The sequence below is a fragment of the Epinephelus moara genome, chromosome 3, assembly GCF_006386435.1.
Source record: "Epinephelus moara isolate mb chromosome 3, YSFRI_EMoa_1.0, whole genome shotgun sequence".
In the NCBI taxonomy this organism is placed as follows: domain Eukaryota; kingdom Metazoa; phylum Chordata; class Actinopteri; order Perciformes; family Serranidae; genus Epinephelus; species Epinephelus moara.
Genome location: NC_065508.1, coordinates 6,412,103 through 6,430,321, shown reverse-complemented (window position 1 = coordinate 6,430,321; position 18,219 = coordinate 6,412,103). Strand labels below are relative to the sequence as shown.

Sequence of the window (18,219 nt, the reverse complement as noted above, 5' to 3'; positions counted from 1 at the left end):
GTAGTCTGTGAACGCTGACAAAATGCTAACCAGAGTTCTCCCAAGAGCAGGTTTATCAGGAATCTGTCCATGGTCAGTTGTTGAGTGTCAGTTGAGTGTGTTGTTGTTTACAGTGGGCATAAGACGCTCTCTTATGACATCATCTCATGGCGCACTCTTCTTCTACGGGGGTGTTTTTATTTTGTTCATTTTTCACGAGAAGCACCACCTACTGCTCTTCCTGTTGACTCCCAATAATTGCAAAACAATAACGAATGGAAACGGGCATAAATTTGCATTTTCTTTTGCGCATTTTCACAAAATTCGCTCAAAAATGTCGATACATTTGGATGGAAACCCCACCAATGAATGGGAGTCAGATTTTGTGGTTCCACAGAATCTTGTTTTTGTTTCTTCTGTATTTTTTAACCCAAATGAGCTGTATTTTATCGTCATGTTCTCAGATCTGAAACAGAAAATGTACCCATATACTCAGAGCATTCCCCTTGGTGCTCTGAGTATCATTTATAACATTTTTCCTCATACCTTTTTGATTCAGGAAGTAGTTGTTTATGTTTTCTTTTATTTTTGGAATGTCTTAGACCATAGGTATTACATGTATAAATTTTGAAATGGCAGAGTTCCCCTTTAATGCTATTTGCCTTTCTGCATCTGCAGTGGTGGTAGTACTTAAGTACTGTACCTAAGCACAATTTAATTTTGAGGTTCTTGTACTTTGCTTGAGTAATTCCATTTTACTCAATATCAGAATTAGCTTTACTGGCCACAGACATACAGCTTAAAACAAGGACAACATAGCTGACAAATAATTATTAACCTATGCACATACATATAGTTTCTATAATACACTTCTTCTCTAATACATTTCAAAGGTAAATATTACACTTTTTACTCCACTACATGTAATCTATAACTTTTAGTAACTCTAGATTGTATTTACTAATACCAAATATGATCAACAAATAAATGATGACGTGTTATGATTGATTAAGAAAATATTTTTACTGAACTCCAGGGGGAATCTGCAATCTATCCAGCAGTATATAAAATGATTAAAATCAGCCCCACCACCTTTACGGCCTGCAACATTAACTTGACAAATTGGTGCATCAGCAATCCAGTGATTAAATATACATTATTTTGCATATTGAATACTTTTACTTTCGGCACTCTGAGAATATTTTTGATGGTGTATACTTTTGTATAATCATATTTATTTATACAGCACTTCAAAAATAAATTTAAAAAGTGTTTTATATGGTTAAACCAGGGTTAGAAAATTTCAGGACTGCAATGAGGTAAATAAAATCAGACAGTTAAAATCATACAAAAAAGAAAATGGAATACAATATCCAGCAATAATAAAGGCAAGAACAATTCTGATAATAATAAAACTGAGATACATTATTGGAAATAAAATAGTGTGCGGGCATTAACAAAATGCTGTGGTATATTTAAAGGTTTTGAGAAGTGATTTAAAAGGTGCCACTGATTGTACAGAGTTCCAAAGCTGCAGGGCCTTGATTGCAAAACTTTTGTAGGCCTACTCCTACTTAAGTAGAATTTCAAATGCATGACTTTTATACATAACAGAGTATTTATACCATGTAGTATTGTTACACACACATACACACTTGAGGATTTTATAACAGATTTCTCTATGTTGAATGATGGTGTAGAATCGTGAGGAATTTCTAAGGTAGGCCTACCTGATTGGAAAACAACCATAGATGTTGTAGATCTGTCAAAACTTTGCAAAAGCTCAACACCTTCATCAGAATGGATGCATAGCAGCCTTTACTGCCTAGTGTTGACATTACCTTAGAATAGAAAAATTAATAATACGTCTACCTTAAGTAGTCTTTAAAAACAGCCAAACTTGAGCAAGAGTTTTCATGTCAAAAATTCTCTCCATTTCTGTATCACCCCACTTCCGGGCCACAGCATGTCGCTCTGGTTGAATGTGTCCAGCTTGACGCAGCAGCAGAGCGACGCCCGAACACAAATAGCAACCGGAGACCGATGACGGTATCTCAGTGATTGGTCCTGAGCGCTGCTTCCTTTGCGGTTTCATTGGCTCACCGTTTAACAGAAGAAGTTGCCAACATAGAGCGGAGAGAATACATCATCACTCCCTGCAAGCATGTTTTGAATTTTATGGTGTGGCAATGATGTCAGCGTTTTACATGGAGCCTTCATGAGGTAAACAAAGCAGGGGACAACAACAAGTCCCTTTATCTGATAAATTTGAGTCCATAGGGGGCTTTTTATGTATGCATGTAAGTTATTTAATCATAACTCAGAGTAGTTAATCATTTCTTGTATTATATTTTTGATGTGTATGATAAATAAGCAAAATTATCATAATCATTGTCATCACTAATCCCACGTAGATAGCCCGTAGTCCTAAAGACTTGTGCTATTAATTCATTAAAATAAAAAACATCAAGTAAAATCAATGGAGGTCATGATTAAAAATAGGTAAAGAAGGCCAAACTCAAGAATGAGCCTGTAGCACATGCTGTCTGTGTATCTAAAGCCTGGTACAATTTCCTTTGTGCCATAGATGTCCATTGTTGTCCAAAAACTAATCAAAACACATCCTGTCACACTGGCAAACATGTGTCTCGTGTCCTGTTACCACATACATGGGCATTGTATTCATGCCGATTATCCTGCTGCCTTTAAATAACTATAGCACCAAATGTGTATTAATCCGCTGCTACAAATAGTCCCTTAACTACGCTAGTAGGTCCTGTTTGTGAAACATTTCCTAAAAAGTACAATGCCTAGCTGTTTCGGTAAATTATTTGGTCTTTTTCAATGACATTGTATAATTTTGAATCATTTAGGAACCAGTAGGCTTGAGGCTGAGAGCAACCAACAGCATAGTGAAGTCATAAAGTAAAATGGAGAAAGTATAAGAGACCAATGCACTGTTGCTTTTGGTCTTTTATTTTTTCCAGTGTTAGAAATTTGTTCAAGCCTCAGACTGTGATGTAGTGATAGCCCTTTTCCTCTGTTCTTAAATCAAACTCCTGTGGGGTTAAAAAAAGTACTGGCACAATAATTTCCTGTTGTCTCGACTCCATAATGCAAAGAGGATGTGCATGTCTGAGGCTGCAGGGTATATCACAGGTACAGCATGTTCTGTAAAGAAAATGGCACGTTCCTTACCTCAGCAAGCTGTGGTCTAAATTTGCCCACACACTGCCTCAACACGTTTCCATATCTGTACTTTCAACTGGGAATGATTCTCAAGTGAGTATTTCACGCTGAATGTTACTGCAGGATAGCACCAGGCCAATTAATATTTATGATTATTAATAACTATGCTCGTAACCCACAAAATCACAAGACACAGACACAAATCTGTAATGTGATCCAACTCTACAGACTGTGTTGCTGACGCATCAGTGATGTACATGGGACTGACACCAGGGACTAGGCTTCCCAAATACAGATGATATGTGGTATGCTACCCTTTTAAAGGAATACCTCAACATTTTAGGAAATATACTCATTTGTTTTCTTGCTGAGGGTTAGATGAGGATGTCAATACCACTCTAACATAAATAGTAAGTAGATGGAGCCAGCAGCTGCTTAGCTCAGCACAAAGACAAGACACAAGGGAAAACAACTAATATGGCCGAGCACAGTAACATCTCCCCATATGTAAAATCACAGTTTGTTGTTTCCACACTTTGGTATTTGTACTGATAAACAAATGAGATTTAACATGTTAAGTAGTGTGCAGGTAGGCGGATTTTGTGACTTTTAGAGAGCCAGCCTAAATACAGTCTCCCGTCTTTACACTTAGCTAACCAGCTTCATATTTAACACACGGATATAAATGCAATATTAATCTTCTCATCCCACTCGTAATGTAAAAGTGGGTCATGGGCCCATTCTGAATGGACCACAAGTGACTCACAAATGTGTCAAGTTTGTAAAAAAAAATAAAAATAAAAAAGTAAAAAACTTTATTTTTACGTACAGTCTAACAAAGAGCTTTTAGTTTGAAGTGCCATTTTCTGCTGTAGTGTGTGACTAACCGACAGCTACCTCTCAGAGACGGCAAACTAGCTCAACAACATAGCCAAACGCAAGTATGTCGCTGGATGTATTGAACTGTGGGACCGCAAACTAATGACTATAGAGAAATCTTGACCCCGTGGCTGGACCAGTTGGAAACTACTGGACTAAGTGTTGTCCTCATAGACACTTAGTATAAAGGAAATGGACGTAGCCTCCGGGTCTGAAAAGTAAAGCTAAAGTAGAAGTGCCTTATACTTGCATTCTTTCTAATGGCCAGCAGGGGGCGACTCCACCGGTTGCAAATCATGTTAGATTGTCAAGAAGTCTTATCAAAAATGACCCTCTTTCTCACTTGATTTATTACTTCAGTAAACATTTTCTTGATGAGTTTATGGTCTCAATCACTAGTTTCAAGTCTTCTTCAGAACAGTATAATGTTTATTTTGTACATTATGATCCCAATTGGAGTCAAATAGATGCCAAAGCAGGTGATGCTTAAGGGTGTGGCTACCTTGTGATTGCCAAGTCCCTACCATGCCAGTGTCCTCTGGTTTTCAGTCAGATCCACACATTGCTCCTCCACAGCTCCATCCTCTTGTCCTAACATGCTCACTTATGGCTCCAAAAAATCAAGATGGCAACAGCCAGCATGGCAAACTCGAGGCTTCAAAACGATCCTGTTCCCAAGTCAAACAAATGAAACATTATTTAATAGTGTGTTACCCCTTCACTAGATCTGTAGGACTTATGCTCTCTTTAGTAAAATGGCAGCATAACCTGATTCTTTGTGTTTGCAACAGGCCACCATAACTCAATGGGTGGGACCTGTGCCACAGTTGTCAGGGATGCTGTAAGTAGAGGTTGACAGAGGGTCACATTAAAATGAGTAACAATGTGCTGTCAAAGAAAGTAAGAATGCATCAATCTAAGTGTGTGATAAGCTACAATATAATTCCTGGTCCCATGGATGGAGTACAGAAAGGGCCTACTGGGCAGAGGCCCAAGGACCCAAAGTGTCAGGGTGTCCCATGGTCTTCACCTGCAAAATGTCACTCAAATGAACACGTACCAACCGGGAAGAGACTCAAAATGACCACAAAGAGACGTGAAATGACTACAAAGCAATACGAAACAACCGAAAAAGTCATAACATTACTTTAAAGAGATATAAAATTACCTCAGTAAGACACAAAATTACCTCAAGGAGACCCAAATGACTACAAAAACACACAAAACAACTGCAACGTCTGTGGTGGTGGTGGGGCCCTTTGTATTTCTTTACCCAGGGCCCCATTGTCTCACAATCTGCCCATGCCTGGTCCATTTGGCCTACCAGTCAAAATGCAAACCTCCTCCTCTGCCACAAAAAAAAAGCCCACATCAAACAAAAGCAGCGATCAAAGACTGAATCTGCTCTTCCTTTCAGTGCTGCTCGCTGAAGCACGGAGACACGTATCATGTTAATTAATAATCATCGTATCTTAAATTAAACCTGTTGGGTCCCTTTGTTTGCACGATGAAACACCAGGCAAGATGAAAGAGGGTGACAAATGGTGGAGCCAATATGCTCAAATTAAACGGGAGGGATGGTCGCTTTGTTTTAATGTTGCACTGCTGGCACACAACCCCATGATAGGCAGGTTACTTTTCAGGAATATTGATTTCTCGCAGAAACGCGCTGTTATCGTCATTGACAACCATCAAACAACAGCTCAGGAAATAAGAATATAATGAAAACAGTGCAGTTAGTTGAGTTGTAACCACTACTTTCTTGCCGATTACAATCATCATCTTCATACCGTCATTCCTCAGCACCAGAGAGAGGAAAATTATCCCTCTGAAATCAAAATGAATACATCATTCACTTTGTTTCAGCTCTGCAGCCATCACAAAGTCCCACAGGAGATGTGTGTGTCTGTGTGTGTGTGTGTGTGTGTGTGTGTGTGTGTTTGTTCTGTGTGCTGTAATGACGCCTCTCTCAATAAGTTCTTTATTAAAAAGCAGATTAAAATGTGCCAGGCAGAACCAGACACTGCTCTGTGGTTTTTCTGTTTTCCTGATTGAGCCTCCTCTGCAGCAACAAACCATGTAATCATCCACATTTTCGAGAGCGCTCTCCTCATAATTGAAAATCTCTGTTTGCAGGTTCACAGTGAAAACAGGCAACTGATTTCTGCTCCGCACAGGCTCGAAACAAAGGCATCATCTGCAAGAAAACTGAATCATGATAATCAGTTTCAGACTTGAATTTCACATCATTCTTTTATTTATTTCCAGTCTCTCAATCACATTTGTGTTCATTGTTTTTAAAAACAAATCGATATCCTTATGCACTTCTAAGCATTATATTTCACAGCTGTCTGACTCCTGCGATGGGCCTCCACTCCATCAGGTTTCAAGTCTCTTAAACAGTGACCCTGTGGCCTATTTTAGATCATGATAAGCGCTCTGGATCGTTGTTTTCCACATTAACATTTCATCGATCACTTTGGAAACAAGCTCATCTGGCTGTTTGATTGTTGTGGCCCTGCTTTTCCCTGGCTAGCAGACCGGGCAGGCGTCCAACCTGGCACACCCCAGCAGCTCATGCACCCTGCTCATGTGACTGCCCTGCATTTCATTTGAGGATACTTTTAGATTGTTCTCTATATGATAAAAGTGTACGTGACCCAGTGCAAAGTGGAAACAGTATATTAAGTTGAGAAGTTTTTCTTTTTCTCTACATTTGATTTCTTCCCCATGTTTATGCCTGTGAAATCCTTTATTTGTGTGTGTGTGTGTGTGTGTGTGTGACTGACTCACACTACACAATGAAGTGGCATTTACACCTTAACAAAATGTAAACAAAGCTGAATCATAGGAAAATATATTTATAACAGAGGGATTACACAGTTGGTCAGCTTTCATCATTTAGCTTTGCCCAACCCCATGCATGTCTCCAGTGATGACGGAGTGTCCCGAATGTTTGTCTCTAGATATGCGGGTGGTGACATGTTGACCACTGCTGCATAAAGAGGCAGGAGACAAAGGCAGGCAACACAATACAAGAGCTTAATCCAAAGTCACACAACTCTCAGCAGCCTTGTGGTGGGACGGAGCCACCGTGAGCTCCGACATGCCATTAAACCAGCATATATGATTCTTTTATCATCACCAATCAAATGGCCGCAGTTTACGAGCCGGCCTTTGTCTTTGTTGTTGTGCCCATTTGGTAATGAAAGCTATTTGGGTACCTGCTGCTGCTGCTGCTGTTCAACATCTAAATTTAAATTCTCCATGTGTGCCAAGGAGGTTTGGATAAAAGCCCTTTTAATTCCAGGCGAGCAGATGCAGACCGCATGTTTGATGCTGATGCCAAGTTAACGGGATAAAAATGGCTGGACCCTGTTGTAAACAGCATTATCAGAGATGTGTTTTTGTCCGTGATGTGGCGCAGGGAAACAGATCATGATGTATGAGTTGTTTTGGATAGTTGGTTGATGCCACTGTTTGTACCAGTTGAAACCCTGGAAAGGGTGAGGCAGAGAGACAGTGTGCGTGACCCCCAAATAATTGACCGCTGAGTTGTATAACAATGGCGTATCAGGCATACATCACATTACATCAGCGGTGCATTGGGAAGTCATGTGATGATTACCCTCTGAGTGACCTTGAGAAACTCAAAATAAGGAGAGACACACAGAGAGACTGATTGCAACAGACAAATACACAGTTTATTCAGGTGGTAATTTTAGATACATGCCATAAACATAGGATTTGAATATGCACTTATAAATTAACTACAAAAAAGATACACTTATGATCACTTTTAGAAAAGTATGTTGTTGCATTCATATGACTTACAAAAAATCAATAGAGAAAAAGACTAAAAACAAAGGTTACGAGAAATGAATATACAAAATCATAGGGTGCAGAGTGCATGATATGTTCCATAATATAAAATTATATCTTTATCCTTTTCAGTGTCATTGTTATAACCACTTATTTGTCCCATATTATTCCTCCACCTGTCTCATATTATTTGTCATTTGCAGTAAATGATAGTGATGTTTTTACACATTAGACTAAATATAGAGATACAGATATAAACCCCCCCAAAAAAAGAAGAAGAAAGAAAGAGAGGGAGCAAAAACCTCTACCTCTCTTTCACTCCTTCTCTTCCCACCAATTAGCATCCAGTATTGTGTCTCCAGGATACCTGAAACCATGACAACAGCAGGTTACTGTTTCCATCTGATATCTTGAGCTCCATCTGGTGTTGACAATGAGGAAGGTCAGGCTGCTCTTCCTGAGGAAAAACTTAGGGAAGTGAGAGCAAGACGCCTCTTTTTTTTTCCCATTGTGTGTGCAGTTAGACTCCATTACAGTAATAATATACATTGAATGTGTTTGTAAAATGAAAACTCAGCATAAACACTAGTAAATGTAACGACTAGGCTTTTTGTTTACCAGTGCTTTTTATTTACTTGAATATGTTTTGACTGAAAAATCTGTGCGAGTCATCCAAGGGCACGGTCTGAGAGTTAGGGCTCTGAAAGCACAAATTCAGCACTGATGAGGAAAAGGTGACATCTCTCCTGAGCTGAGTGCTCCTTCTCAGGCATTAAATAAGCTTTGAATCAGTGCTGCATGGGCACAAATGTGTTACCTGTCCCTGTCTGCATATTTCAGCCACTTTTGTCTTTTTACTCTGCGTGTGCATGTGGTGATTTCAGCACATCAGAAGCTGTAATAAAAGTTGTCATTTTTGCAAGCAGAGTGCTTCCTACATTTTCTGTGCATCTTCAAAATACTGTCTCACAATGTCTCGTCCTGTGCGGTCTCCTCTTGCTCTGTTTTGTTCGTTTCAGTGCCGCCTTGTACCTGTTCTTTCTCCAGAATGATCTGTGCTGTTTGAGAAGAAAATGAAACCACCCCATATCTTTGTGGTGAGTCAGACAAAAACAAACACTTTGTTTTTTCATGATGAAAACAATAATCCAGGTCCTGTTGGAGGTGGACAGCCCAAAGACTTGACTGAAACTTCATTTAAAAAGACAGAGGATTGATAGAAGGCAACAATAAACTGTACTTGTTTATGTGTGTATTAACATTTGATATTACTCTCTGCCTCTGACGCTCAGGGTTGAGTATGACTCCTTTGTTTTTCAGCCTCACTGATACATACTGTACCAATGTATTGCCACAAAAGCCCTGTTGTTGCATCAGTAATGAATAATGATGTGCAACTCATAGTAATCCACAGTATTTGTATTTGGTTTTGTGCATTGTCTTTACAGTTCCACATGTCCCTTTACCAGAGAGATTGTAAGAAGCTTCCAAAACAGCCATATTGTGGGTCAAACACTCTCATAGGTAATATTACGTCAGATCCCTCTCACACTTCATTTGAAGAATATCAGCTTTTGCCACTACACAGAGGATTTAGAGTCGCACAGACTTGATTGAACAGGTTGAGGAACTGTTTTGTTCGTCAGTCAAATTATTACATCAGAGTATGGCTTCTAAGTAGCCTCAGTTTACCTGGGTAGAACACTGAATGTAATAGGAATGATTAATGTATTGCACTGCATCCACTTTTTGTTATGTCTGATGTGATTTGTTGCATTTGTAGTATGTTTTGTTCGTTTGTTTGGTTAAATGTTGTTTCGTATTTCTGTATTTATGCATATTTGTGAAACAGCTGACATCCTGGGACGTGAGACAACTTTCATTTTTTTCTGATGATAAAGTGAAATAAAATAATATCCATAATTATAAGGCGGTAGAACTCTTTTGCCAGATCAGAATCATTTCTACTTATCAGTGATTTGTTTTAAATGATAAGTTCACCCAAATCACATGCAAACATACAAAGGAATATTACAAAGTGGAACCTTGCCATAGTCACTGCTGAGACCTTTGCCAGAGTGCCAAACAATGCAATAGAGATGAAGGCTATTTACTGTGTGGTGATCAAACCATTGAAAAATGACATTTGACAATGTTTGAAAACTCTCACTATTACAGTTTACATGATTTTGACATGTTGTTGTACAATTTACCAAGATAGTTTTGTTGGTTTCTTTTTTTAACCTTGGTGTACCAACCGTACCAACCAATTTAAGACACTGGCAAAGAGAAAGAAATGTATCATATATCACATCTGGTTGGGTGAATCCACCATCACTTATGTTTCTGTCTGAAAAGAAACCCAACATGTGTATGTGGTTTCTTTGATGACTAGGAGTCTCTCTTTATCTCTTCCTGTGGCCCTGTGTGAGACACACTGTTTTATACTGGAACACTGACATTAAGACGTTCTGCTCTAGATTAAAGATACATGATAACAAGACTGCATACACATTAGCGCCTCTGAGAGACTGCACTTTGGCACAGTGGGGCTTTAAGCAAAATGCAAAGGTCAGCATGCAAACATGTTCACAGTAACAATATTAACATGGTGATGTTTATCAGGTATAATGTTTACCATGCTCGCCTCATTAATTCATTACTTAGCATAGTAACATTTGCCAGTTAGCAGAAAAAAGTAGAACAGCTGATGCTAATGGGAATGTCTAAAAACTTGATGATGGTGCCAGAGGGAAAATTAAAGGATCATCAAAGTTCATACAATTCATCCTGCAGGGGACATTAGTGTTTGCAGCAGATTTCACAGCAACCCATCTAATAGCTGTTTAGATATTTCAGTCTGGACCAAAATGGTGGACAGACCGACAGATACCATCTTAATGTTGTGAACATTTTCACTCTCACACCACCTTATGAAAAGATTCAGTCTAATGTTGTCCAGCTGCAATGACGGCATCATCATAATCAATTTAAACCTCATCAGCACCCGCTGCCCTTCACAGATACTAAAATTTGACCGAGACACTCCGACGAACTGCAGGCTTGACCGATTGCCCAAACACTCAACCAGTCAGCTGTGTAATTTAATTACCACCATCGCCCATGCAGATGTAACAAGACATCGCAGGTCTAATGAGACAATTAGCTTGTACCATCTTAAAGCCTCGCTCCTCATTAGCACTGATGGCCGCGGTACACGGTGATGGCTCCATCACGGCCCCGCCCTAACACTCAGACTGGAGTCTTCCAGCCGCCGCCAGCAGGTTTCTGTGGAGACTAATGGGTCATTAGAGTAAGACTGATGAGTGAGGTAAAAAGGCCTCGGTGACCTTTCCATCGACGGAACATGAGGGAGAGTAAGGGAGGGGAAACATAACATTAAGACACAACATTCAACCAACACACTTTGTAAATGAAAAAAAAATTAGACTGAAGCCTGCACCTGCTCGGCTGCAGGGAAGACATAATGAAACAATTCACTGCATTAAAACAGAGCATGCTTTTAGCAAATGAAAACATTCATTAGAAATCCATAAATCATTCTAGATGGCAGAACATCTCTGCACATTTCAATGCAAGAATACACACAAACAAACATGCAACGACAGCTGAGCTTTGTTTCTCATGATAGATCCATGATGTTAACCATTGTGTTTAAATATTAGTTTTCATGCATTTTGCATTCTATATCTTTAATAACTTCCATGTGGCTGACAAATATTTCTGTTTCAGATTTCAAAGTGTCAGTCAGGACCCACAAGACTTAAAGTGAATTTAAAATTACTGCTATATATCGTAAAGATAAATATATATCGTAAGATTATTCTGCAAAATCATTCTACAAGTTTCTACATAGACTATCTTACTTATTTTTTTAAATTATTATACAGTTTAATTGTAGGTTTTCAAAGTCTCTCTACGGCAACTTTTAGGCTACAAAATATAAGTTACACTTAACTTGAAACACATTTTTGAAGTATCTTATGATTCGCTGAATACATGGAGCATGTGTCATTATACACAAAATAAATTATGACTTCCAAAATCATCAACAAGAATATAATTTTACAACCAGATTAATGCAATAAAGAGGGAAGATGTATCATAACACTGTTGTTAAAGCATTCATACACAGTTATAACTTAATTATGATCATATTTTTTCATATTGATATGAGAGGGAGAAATAAAGGAAAACACTATCAGTATATCTCTATCAGTAGAGAAAGCAATCCATCATTTCTATGCCCTTTCTAATAAAAGCACCTGAGCTCAGCACTGATACTCTCTTCCTGCCTATTTTGGCTGAATCCAGGCCTTTGTCCAGCCTCTGACAGACAGACAGACACAGGGTTACATTTTTCTCCATGGAGCTGCCAGCCAGAGAATCACAAATCAAGCTATTGCTAATTCAAGAAGAGTACACTTTAGAAATGTTCCATAGTTAATCGAAAGCCTGATTCAATCAGTTTTCTCAGTCCTCATCAACCTTTCGAATAAAAAGCCTTTCACTATTTCAAAGCTGATAAAATCAGGTTTTCTTCTGGTGAAGAAATCCCATAAATAAACCTGTATCCTCCCCCAAGAGCTGAGATAGCAGCCCATCATGTAAATGTGTTTTGCATTATATAAAGGGCATGCTTTTCATTCCTGGCTCTTGGGGGAGCCAGAAAAAACTAACGCCACAGACAGGCCCTTTTGTCTATGTGTGACCTACATTCTCTCAATAGTGAAACGCTAACAGGGCAGCGGGTCTATTGACAGCTGCAATCTGGACTCGCTTGGGGAGATGGTCAAGAGAATGATTAAACTAGATTAAATAGACAGTTATATTTGCTGGAGCTTTGAGTGGGATTTCACAGAAGCCCTGCAGTGGGACTAACTAACTCAGTGTGTGTGACTCACAGTATCGAGCTGTGTCATGTGATCTTGGACTTGGTCGATTTCTGCAGTGATTTCTGCCAAGTCTGCAGTAACTTTACTAGATGCTGTGCATGCATGCTGTCATGTGATTAATGCCAATGATCCCATAAAACAGTATAATGAAGCTGTTTACATAATTCTATAAGTTACATTCCTCTATTTTTCTGCTTTAGGCATTATATTCATTTAAGTGGAAATGCAAACATTACAACAGAACACATTAGGGCTGCAACTGATTACTTTTGATCACTTAGTCTGCAGATTATGAGACTGTTTGTATGGGCTATAAAATGTCAGAAAATTGTGAAAAACATCCTTTACATTCTCATAAAGCCCAAGGTGGAGCCACAAAAATGCCTGTCTGAAGATGTTGTCTTTTTACCTTAAACAATTACCATAGTAGTTGCTGAATAATTTGTCTGACAATTGATTAATCGACAAACTGTTTCAGCTCTAAAGCACGTGGTTATGTGACCCATCAACTCAGTTTTAATATCAAAACATATCACTACACTGGACACAAAGGACACTCCTTTTCATAAGTGAACTTTTTCTATTTTATATAAATAATTTTATTGAAGTTTCAGCCTGTATCACAGGCACTCTGTATGTCATAGAATTTATAAAAACTGGCATGAGCATGCGCCCATCAGGCACATGCCCAGGGACCAGGTTTAAATTGACCGCTAAAAACATAACATCTTATCTGATTTTTAGTTGTGTAATATCTAATTTGTTTCATGTTTGCAGAAAACCAAAAAGCCTTCAGCACATTTCCTGTAATTTCCTATGATATTTGGTATAATGTCCCACAATATGTAGATCTGCTGAGGCCTGTGGCCTTTGGAGAGAGGTCAGGCTCTAGCCTCTAGTCTTAGCCTCTCCTCCTTGCCAACACTATCAAAATACTTAAGTATAGTTTAACCAACGGCAGAAGCTAGGGGCCCTTAGTCCCAAAATTTGTCCCAGAATCATCAAAGATGCAAAAATGTACCATAAAGCATCATAAGATTATGTTATACTCAAATCCACACTGTAGGGACCAGTATCATACAGGGATGTTACTAGTTCGATTAACTAGAAAATGCCTGCAAGTATCCCTTTTGACAAATCATATTATATTTAACATTTTATTGTTATTTATGTAGAGCACAGTATCAGAGGCAGCGACGAAGCATTTCACTGCACAATCCAGAGATAGGTGGAGTTTGGTGACAAATATAACTTGAACTTGTATCACAGACATGCTTTAAATCCCTACCAGAGTAATGCATGTTGCAGGATATTTAAATGGCTCCATATCACACAACTTCAAGGCTTGAATGTGTGTCAGTGATATGTAATGATGGCTCCTGTTACTTTGGCTTGCAGCATATGATAATAATATAATGTATCTTACACCTCACACCAACACAAATATAGTTGGCTTGTATTTGGGCAGTGTTATAATGACCATTTCTTACATCGACATGCTGTGTGACATAAAAGGGGCTGTACCTCTGCTGGCCAGCACTGTAAGCAACCGACGTCACCAGAAACAGCTAGCTAGCCAGTTGTTTTGGGAGAAGAAGAAAAGGGTTACAAGCGGAAGAAACACCGGATTTGGTTTCGGATAGTACTCGGTTTATGGTCCTGCTTTAGGATTTTTTAAATTACATTTTGAATAATGTCGACCCCGGCAAGGAGACGGCTTATGAGAGATTTTAAAAGGTACCGCAACGTTTTGGCAGCTTCTTCTGTTTGTGTGTGTGTAGCTAGCAGCGTTAGCCGATGAAGCTGTCGGTAGCTAGCTCAGTTAGCTTAGCGCTAGCTGCTGGTGCAGAGGATATTGGATATAAAGCTTGACTGGAGTTGAGAAATAAATATGTCAGCTTTAATTGTTTGTGTCTGTACATGGTATTTGTAGGAATGGCAACGTGACGACTGTGTATTTTCTATTTTCTGACGGTATTCAAGGAAGGCACTTTGGTGTCATGCAGTGTTTTCTACCCTGGGAATAACGTTAGTCTTTGCATTTATCCTGTCTTGTTTGTTTGTTAGCGTAGGTGCTACTTCGGCTAGCTGAGGTTACCTGAGGTGGGTTTAATGTGGCTGGACATGCGATTCAGCAGCGTCTTTGTTTTACCTTAACTGGCCCCGATTAGACGCTAAATGTGATACGATTTATCCCAATTACTTCGTGCAGTCTGCAAGATGTGGGTTTGAATCTGCTGCTGTAAAGGTTAGAAATCAAGCAGGCAGCAAGCAATATGGTTTCAGTCCCCCCTTTTGGAGGCAACGTGGCTTTGAGGTGTTGCACAACTCTGTGTGTGTGTGGTCAGGGGGTGCTCCATCTCAATATGTGCCTAGCAGGTCTTCTTTGTGCCTTTTAAAAATGGGTATTGGTGTGTCTAAACAACCCCAAAATTCTTCATATGTTGATGATATTGTCAAAACTCCTGCTGCGAAGACAACACTATGTTACAGTGTCCTTGGAGAATCACACCTGGCAAAGGGTTCCTTGTAATACCTGCCATCCCCAATCTGTTGCCTTGCTCCATATGGCATCCTACGGTACGTGTGTGTTTGTTTGTGTGTTATCCACACACACCTGTCAGTGGAAAAAAGATCCTAAGCTGTTCTGCGAAGAACAGCCGTTGAAGCAGGGCAGATAAGGTGTCACTGTAACTCTACTCTGCTGTGCCAGTCCCCAGGTGGTTAACTGTAACACACAGAGGTAAGGAAAACACAATGGCTCATTCCTGGATCAGCCTTTGTGTCCACGCCAAGGCTGGCTGATTGAACTTGGGCTTGTGTGATAACACCTGACCTCCCTTGTTTGATCTGTAAGTCAAAGTATTTGCACAATATGTGTCTTAAACACTTTTGTGTGATGTTGTAGCTCGGTATCTTGGATGTCAGATGAAATGTTGTTGAAGTGCTGCTCACATAAGCAATTTTTTTAGCTTTGAAAAACATCTGAACTTCTTCAGATTATTTTCAGTAAAGCATCACTTTCATTTCTTCCCTCTTATTTTTAGAAACGAATGACATTGTGAAACCAACAACCATCACCCCGTGCCACAATACCATCTGTTTGTTTTTTCGATCGTGTGGCTCCACAAAGTATTTTAGTGCATATTCAGCTTTATATTGGCTCACCGCAGTCTGTAAGCTAGTCTGGTTTGAGTTGATAAAATGAAACTAAGCAACATGTTCCCCAGTCTTATATCTATTTTAGCACAGTCGAAGTCTTACTGGCATTGAGTGTTTGTGTAGACTATACTTTGTTTGTCAGATGTTCTCGTACAACGAGACAATTTCTAGCAGATCAAGCTGTAAATGTGTGTATGTCATTGGATTGGCTGCATGCTATAGAGGGGTTTCTTTGACTACATGGACTATTTAGGGTAATTTATTAATCGCAGAAATTATACTAGGGCTGCAGCTAACTTTTTTTTTTTTCATTATCTATCCTGCTGATTATTTTCTGGGCCTTTAAAATGTCGGAAAGGTGGTGTCCCCAAATGTATTTGCTGTCCAACCACCAGTCCAAAACCCAAAGATATTCAGTTTAAAGGGAAAAAAATGGAGAAGAAATAAATAAGACAATCTTTCTATCAAAATGAACCACCTCACAGTGCCCTTTTAACTCACATTACCCCACACAGACTGAGGAACATATATATCGGCTCAAGACTGCCCACTACTTCCCATAATCTGCCATCTACAAAGTGATTAGAAATCCCCAGTTTCCAAGTAAAATGAAGCAACAACCAGTGAAGTTGAGTAGCATCCATCCACTAGTGGAGAGTTCAGGCAGATTACAGTAAATGAGGTTAATTGCAGTGGGTCCGTCTGCAGCGAGGGACTTACACATGGAGCTACATTCACACACAGACACACAAATCACTCAGCCTACCTTGTTTTATAGCTGTAAGCTCTTATTAAATCAGCTTTTATACTAGGAGTGGGATTGTAGCCCAAATAGTCTGTGGTGATCCCGGACCTGGCCTACATGCACTGGTGATCTGAAGCAAGACCTTTAATGTGACACAGTAATGTACCCAGAGTATCAGCGAGGGACCTGGCAGAGTAGATTGTAGTCTATTCTGAGTACTAAGGTTCATTTCAACACACTGCCTGTATTTGTCATGCGTGCCTGTTTCATAGCCCACACTGATCAATAGTTTAACAAACAGGAAGCTGTTGTCGGAAACTTAATTTAAGATGTTGACCTGCTACATCTGTGTGTTTTGATTTGTTGACGTCTTTGTTGCTAGGCAGTTGTTGCTGTGGCAGTTCTGCGCTGTACTTCGCAGAGATCACTTGTCAGTCAAACAGCTCTGGGCTGTGTTTTTTTTCGTGTGGAGCTGGAGCTAATGATTGTTTTCATTAATGATTGATCCTGAATCACTTGAGCTGTAAAATGCCAACAGATGAAGACAAGTATGTCAAGAGAACATGTCATGTTCCTAAATTACCATGAATTGACACTGATAATCAACTTTTAAGTCATCAGAAAATTGTTCACCAACTATTTTGATTATCGATTAATCGTCAATACTATTCCCATCATGCAAAAAAGCCAAACATTTGCTGAGTCCAGGTTCTCAGATGTCAGGATTTGCTGCTTTTTTCTGTTTTATACTGCTGGGTATTGGATTGTTGGGTCATACTTAACAAGGGATTTAAAGGCTTCACCTCAGGCTCTGGCATTTTCACCATTTTCCTACATTTAGTCGACTCAGTAATTAACTGTCTTTACATTAGTGAAGCAAACAACATGTTAGGTAGGTGTGTACACAAAAGTCACAGTTTGGTTTATACCCTGGTTTCGGAGTCATGGTTTGGTACAGCAAAAGAAAACCAAATGCATAAGGATACATTTCTTTTCATTTATTGTTATTCATATATTATTATATTATTATTATTATTATTAATATTACACCGACACAAACACTTAAAGAGGCAACAGATAGGATTCAGGGTTTTTTTAGCTTGGCGCCACCTAGTGTCAGCGGTGTTGCTCGCACTGTCGCAACGACCAAATTGAGTGTGGGGATCAGATAATCAATAAAATGTAGGCTGTAAAGCCACCAGTATACCTCTGTGTATATGTAGAATGAGAAAGTGTGTGGACACTCTACTAAATAAATGAATCAAGAGACCAAGCAACAATTATCAGATTTATCTGAAGAAAAAAACAAATAGTAATGCAAATAATTGTACCAGAATGCACAGTACCAGTACAAACAACTCACAGTAAATGATACCAATATGTACAGTATCAGTTCAAACAACAGTAGACATGTAAGGGATAATGTATAGTGAGCCGGTGACTGTTGAAAAATAACTCCCAACAGGGGAATGGAACCCCGACGCACAGCGGAGTTATTTTTCAACAGTCACCGGCTCACTATACATT

The 18,219-nt window shown here is 39.2% G+C and overlaps 1 protein-coding gene and 1 long non-coding RNA gene across 2 annotated transcripts in view; both read left to right on the top strand.

Moving 5' to 3' along the window:
* Positions 1 to 1,992: 1,992 nt before the first annotated feature.
* Positions 1,993 to 9,455, top strand: LOC126387944 (uncharacterized). The gene is made up of 3 exons (XR_007569710.1): positions 1,993 to 2,202; positions 8,889 to 8,966; positions 9,318 to 9,455. It is a non-coding gene; the product is annotated as an uncharacterized LOC126387944 (long non-coding RNA).
* A 4,873-nt stretch (positions 9,456 to 14,328) lies between these two features.
* Positions 14,329 to 18,219, top strand: part of ube2b (ubiquitin-conjugating enzyme E2B (RAD6 homolog)) — a 13,880-nt gene continuing 9,989 nt past the window's right edge. Inside the window, exon 1 of the mRNA XM_050038497.1 lies at positions 14,329 to 14,522. Coding sequence (XP_049894454.1) covers positions 14,479 to 14,522 — 44 coding nt within the window. The 5' untranslated portion in view covers positions 14,329 to 14,478. The remainder of the gene's footprint in view (positions 14,523 to 18,219) is intronic.